The 5,671-nt window shown below is 33.1% G+C and overlaps 1 protein-coding gene across 1 annotated transcript; it reads left to right on the top strand.

The window, feature by feature from the left end:
• Nucleotides 1-1,196: 1,196 nt before the first annotated feature.
• On the top strand, nucleotides 1,197-4,698 carry LOC148783389 (uncharacterized). Its single transcript, XM_088859815.1, has 3 exons — nucleotides 1,197-1,399; nucleotides 2,028-2,282; nucleotides 4,235-4,698. The coding sequence occupies exons 1-3, from the start codon at nucleotides 1,277-1,279 to the stop codon at nucleotides 4,493-4,495; spliced, it is 639 nt and encodes a 212-aa protein (XP_088715941.1). The 5' UTR covers nucleotides 1,197-1,276; the 3' UTR covers nucleotides 4,496-4,698.
• Nucleotides 4,699-5,671: the final 973 nt, after the last annotated feature.

Below are 5,671 nucleotides of genomic sequence, written 5' to 3'. Positions count from 1 at the left end.
TCTATTGCCTGGTTTTATTATTTTTAAAAAATAATTAAGTTCTTTTCATATACGCATGTAAATCTTATCGTTATCACATATGCATAAAAATCTTATTTGAAGACTCTATAAGGAGATATTCCGATTAACCAATTTTATAATTCAAAAAATAATCTGATGAATCTTATACGTGCAAAGAAACCTTATCTATTAGAAATTATGATGTCAGCGTAAATTATTTATCACATCTCTCTAATTTAAAAATCAAACAATTTGCAAAAAAATTAAAAAAACAAAATCCACATTCCTTTCTTGATTAAAATTCCTATCATCAATGTTTTTGCATCAATTCTTCTCTCTAATGGATAAGCATGAATTTTCATTTCAAGATTACGATGAAATCAACGAAATAAAAGTTCCAAATAGTCCTGTAAGAGAATTACAAGCGGGAAATTAAATTACAAATCGTAATTGCATTGATTTCATAACGTGTACATTATCTCACTTTGTTTCCTATTACAAGTAGAATTCTGGGCTTCTAGAATATAAGTGCTTATTACCTGTTATTATAAATAGGGTGACGTAACTCATATTTCTTAACAACAAAAATTGGAGTTCGGCTTCTTTCTTTAAGGTATTTTCCTCTTACTTCATACAAATTATTTGAATGTAAAATTAAAAAGGTATTGCATGGTTTGATTTAATGGCGATATTCTTCACTTCATTAGTTTGATTGTAAAAAAAAAAATGTTCGTGGGTTATGTTCATAGTTCATTAGTTGCAGTTGGTTTCCATTCTCAACAGTTGGAGTGAGATTTGATGTTGTGTTAGATCCATTGTACGATATTAGGGTTCTAAATTCAGTGATTTCTTTTCTCCTGGTTCTACTTTTTGATGCCATGTTGTTTATTTTCTTCAGTTCATCTTGATGGTAAAATTTAAAATATATAAAAAAAAAATTTAACTATATATGGGCCAGCTTAAAATAAAAGGAACAGATTTCCTTCTACTTTTATGTACATTTTTCTCTTCTTGGGATCTATGTTCTTGTTTTATTTGACCATGTATATTGTTTGAAACTTTCAATCCGAAGAGAAAATCCTCTTACTTTTCTTTTATTTTCTTTATTGGTTTTTCTATCTAAAACTTGAATTATTCCCAAGTTTAGCATTTTTTGTTAGTTTTCTTGATTGCATTTTCTTTTTTAACCACGTTGTAAAAGACTCATTTTCTTTTCTTTTAACAATTGTAGAGAACAGAAGAGAAAACACTGGAAGTTTTTTTCACTAGAAGAATTATGGATAAAAGGGATGATTCTGTATATTGCTTCGGCAATTGTAAAAGAAGAAGGGTTGATGTTGATTCTGACGAGGAGCGTATCGCAGAAAAGCAAAAAATAGACATCAGTGAACTGCTCAAGGTAAATAGACTTTTTTTAAGATCCATTCATGTGTCTGTGCGTGTGTGTTTTTCTTCTCTTATTTCATATATATATATATATATTATTTTTGTTGTTCGGGTGAATATATATTAGTGAGGCTCGCGAACACACATTAATGAAGAGTTTAAACTGTTTTAGATAGAAATAACCATCCATGCATCAGTTCTTTTGCATAAAATTTACAAAATGTGCCAACGATGAAGTACGGCACACATAAAATATCCACCCAAAAAGATTTTTTTCAACTTCAAAAAAAACCCTGAATCATCTCACCCAAAAAGATTGTTCCGACTTCAAAATTCCCTAAACTTGATTTCAAATCCTTCTTTTGATAGTGTATTCGTATGAGTTCTAACTTTTATGAAATTTATTTTGTTTCAATATTTCTAATGCCCAACCTGAAGTTTCTTTTTGTTTCAATAATTGTAATGCCCAACATGATACCTTGACATGAAATTAAGTAAATTTATCTTGGTGTTTGGTACGGGAGAACAACATTACACGTATTGTGGAACCTCATTGTATATTATACATGTTTCCAAAAAAATTCTAAAGACCATATATTTTGAAATGAAATTCTAAAGACCTTGTATTTTGAAACTTGCAGGATCCTATAGTTAAGTCTCTTGGCTTGACCCTAACGATAACGACCTCTTTCATAGACGCTATAGAAAAAACACTTTCTTCTGAGGATTCAGAAGCTAAGAAAGAGGATAGCATGAATTCAGATACAAGGAGGAATTCAGACATTAGGAGGGATGCTGCTGCATCAGTTGAGGCTAACGTTGATGTTCGAGTTGAGGCTGACGACCGGAGGGCCTCCAGTTTTTGGATATCCTCACTAACAATTGGCTCATGGCAGGTAAAATTATTATTTTTTCTTTGAAAACTACTATTTCCTCTTTGAAGCATATTTGTAAAGAAGACTTTCGCTAGTGTTTCTTCAGTTTTGGCTACTTGGACGAACATATTTTGATAAGCTTAACCGGCTAAATAAAGTTTGATAATTTTTACTTTAATATTTATACTATAATAGTTTTTTTTTTTTTTTTTTATAAATTTGAACTAATTAGGTCGACCTATGGTTTCACCATTTTTGTCACGGGTCCAATCCTCATCGATTTGGTGGCTAGTCCGATTAGATTTATAATCTCGTATTATCATGAAACCATGGCCTTCTCTTTTGATTGATTTAATGGTAAGTAGACAATATGTTTTTTATCCTACTAAAGAGAAAATTTGATGCATGGTTGTCATCATCAACATCGAAGCCTTATCTCAATGATTTGGAGTTTGCTATATGAACTACGTTCCTCCATTCTAACATAATGTCAGGATTCATGAGAAGATGTGGAAAAGTTTTACGATGAGTTTACATAATGCAACTGGGTTTTATCTTTATCAACGAGAGAGTATGACGCATGTAAAAAAAAAAGAGTTTGAGAATCCGAATCACTTTTTGAAGAAGGAATCATCCTTACAGAGTTCAAACAAATAAATAGGATTTCCAAACCTGTACAGTGTGAACTTTTTCTTGAAATTTTTTTATTTTTAAGTAAATATTCTGCTTTCATTATTTTTATATTTTAATTATGAATTTTCTTATTTAAAAATAACTTCCAATTTGAAGTAAAACATATGGAAAGGCTGGGGACTTGGATTCTATATTTCTCTCAAAGTAGGAATGCCTCGCTAATAAAAATTTCAGATTATTTATTTTTAAGCAGTGTGTCATACTCTTAATTTTTATTCTTTTATCGCAAATTTTAACCGTAGAAATTTCCGTTTCTAAAATAAAGGGAATGCACGGAGAATAATGTATCCGTGCACAATAAAACACTTGATTAAAATACTTCACAAAGTCTCAAATTTGTATTGGTTCATTCAGTATTCGTCAATCAAACAAGGAAGCATGTTAAGTTTGTAGTAAACTTCAATTCCGTATTTTTCTATTTTCAAAATAATTTTCATTAATTCAAATATGAATTATATAATTGAGATGCTATATAAAATTTATTTTGTCATACCCGTACATGCAATACTCTATAATAGTTAGCCGTTCAATCAGCCAATCTAGGGTCTAAAACCCCGATTGGTTGGGGTAGGGAAACCAGTCTAGATCGGCCATTTGTTGGTCAATATAAATAAAAATTTTAAAAAATATTAAATGAAATATTGGCGATCCAGCCAGTCCAGATCTATGTTCCCTATGGGGGTGCCAATGAAATGGACTTGGACCTGACCCGGGACCCAGTGTTTGGACCTGAACCAATTCCGTGTATGGGTTCAAGAATTGGATCCGATGGGTCAGGTCTGAGTCCAAATATTGAAGCTGAAAACTATTTAGGTCCAGGTCGATGTGGACCCGACCTCCGTCCCGTATAGTGTTATTATATAGATAAATTTAATATATAATGTTTTAGTAATATTTAACTTATATTTAAATAAATATAATTTTAGTAATAATATTTTAAAAATACAAATATAATTATTTATTTAAAATAACATTTAAATATATTTAATCTATTGTTTGGTGGGGTCCAATCCGGTCTGTGTCTAGATGGCCCGTTGCCACCCCTAGTTCCCTAACAGAATCAGCTGATTGCACAACCAAATCGGGTGGTTTTGTGGGAAGGGCCTAGTTCTGGGTTTCGACTGTGAACCGGGTCGGTTCACACTTATTATGATATATTACGAGACGATTCTAACAATCCAACTTTTTTTAAACACTAAGGCTGATGATAGTTATTAATAATCCCGCCTTCATTACTCAATTCCTCTTTGTCAAATTTGATGTTGGTTTTTTATTTGCAGAGCATCGCAAAAAATAATGGAGATTTAGTGGGGAAAATCTATTTTCGACAGAAGAAATTGGTTTGGGAGATCTTGGATCAGATCTCAAGGTTGAAGAAGAGGATTTTAATGGACTTATCCAACATTGTTGCTTTAAGAGCAGATTTTTCCCAAGAACTAACATCAACTCTGGAAATTATGGTAATGCGATTACCCATTTATGCTTCCTCACTTGTACTTAATATGTATTTCTCTTTTCTTTTACAAACATTCTCATTTTAATGATATTTTCTCAAATGGAACAAGATAACTATAAGAATTTAATTCTTCTATAACATTCAAAACCGTGTTGCAGTTGTCTCGGGCACCTCAGTTTTATGAAGAAAGAACTCCAATTCCTGGAAAACATACTTCATGGCAGGATATCACCGATTTCACTGATGGCCAGGCATCGAATGACTGGTATTTTTTATAAATTCAAGTCAAATAATTTTACATTCCATATTTGTGTTACAAACGCATTTGAATTTTCAAGCCAGTAGTAAACCATATGGACTTGAGACTAATATTTCTATAGAATCAAAAGTATCAAAAAAAGCCTGAACCAGTGACTCAGGACTCGCCCCTTGGTCGAGGAGAGTTACTCATCGGAGTTACTGAGCCAATTTCATACCAAAAAGAGAAACGAAGAAAAAAATGATAGGATATATTATATGACATACTTAATTTTCACAAAATGCTTAAAACGGCTTATTGGTTAGATGGTATACAAGGACATAGGGCAAGGTTGAATAACACCCTTGGTCCCGAGTGGACTCGGCTGATTCCCGCCACACTGGCTTGAACTTGAACTTTAATAAAATCAATTGGAAATAGGTAACTCGGCAGCAAGGTTTAGTTAGAAATTTGGAGAGCTGAATTTGATTGGGATGCCTTGATTTGGTTGGACAAAATGACAAAGGATCAAGCAACGAATAATGAAGGGACTAGTGAATGTTTAATGCTTCTTTTAACATTACAATTTTACATCTGTAAATATTGTTTTGATTGGATTTAATTATACCTTTTGAGTTACCCAATTTTAAAAGAAAGTTGTTCTATTTTCATGGATTCTAATGGTGATGGTAACATCGTTTATGACCTCAGGAGACATTTTGTGAAGCTCCCTTCCGAATTTCAGAAGCACTATATGAGGCTTTTACATTATGACGAACGACTTCGGAACCTCAGCACGAAACCTTTTCCAAGTTGGCCCTCCATAATAGCTCCAACTTGGCCCGATGGCTTCCGGGGCCCACTAACCTCAAATATCAGAACATTTGAGGCCCAAAGCAGAGCTGGCGGCCACCTCACAACCTATCCTAGCGGCGAAGCCCAGGCCACCTATGGTAGAAGTCGAGCCCACATCCAAACTAGCAGGCTCCCTACGACCTATCCTGTAGGTGAGGCCCATGCTGC

Source organism: Amborella trichopoda, chromosome 2, assembly GCF_054954075.1.
Source record: "Amborella trichopoda isolate Santa Cruz 75 chromosome 2, AtrichopodaSantaCruz75HAP2 v2.0, whole genome shotgun sequence".
Classification (NCBI taxonomy): Eukaryota; Viridiplantae; Streptophyta; class Magnoliopsida; order Amborellales; family Amborellaceae; genus Amborella; species Amborella trichopoda.
Note: the sequence above shows the minus strand (reverse complement) of the source record. Positions and strands in the feature narration are given on the sequence as shown.

Excerpts from the sequence above, each read along its gene's own strand:
- LOC148783389 (XM_088859815.1), top strand. The coding sequence starts at position 1,277 with ATGGATAAAAGGGATGATTCTGTATATTGCTTCGGCAATTGTAAAAGA. Across the intron at positions 1,400-2,027 it reads ACATCAGTGAACTGCTCAAG|GATCCTATAGTTAAGTCTCT; the intron begins GTAAATAGACTT and ends TGAAACTTGCAG. Across the intron at positions 2,283-4,234 it reads TAACAATTGGCTCATGGCAG|AGCATCGCAAAAAATAATGG; the intron begins GTAAAATTATTA and ends TTTTATTTGCAG.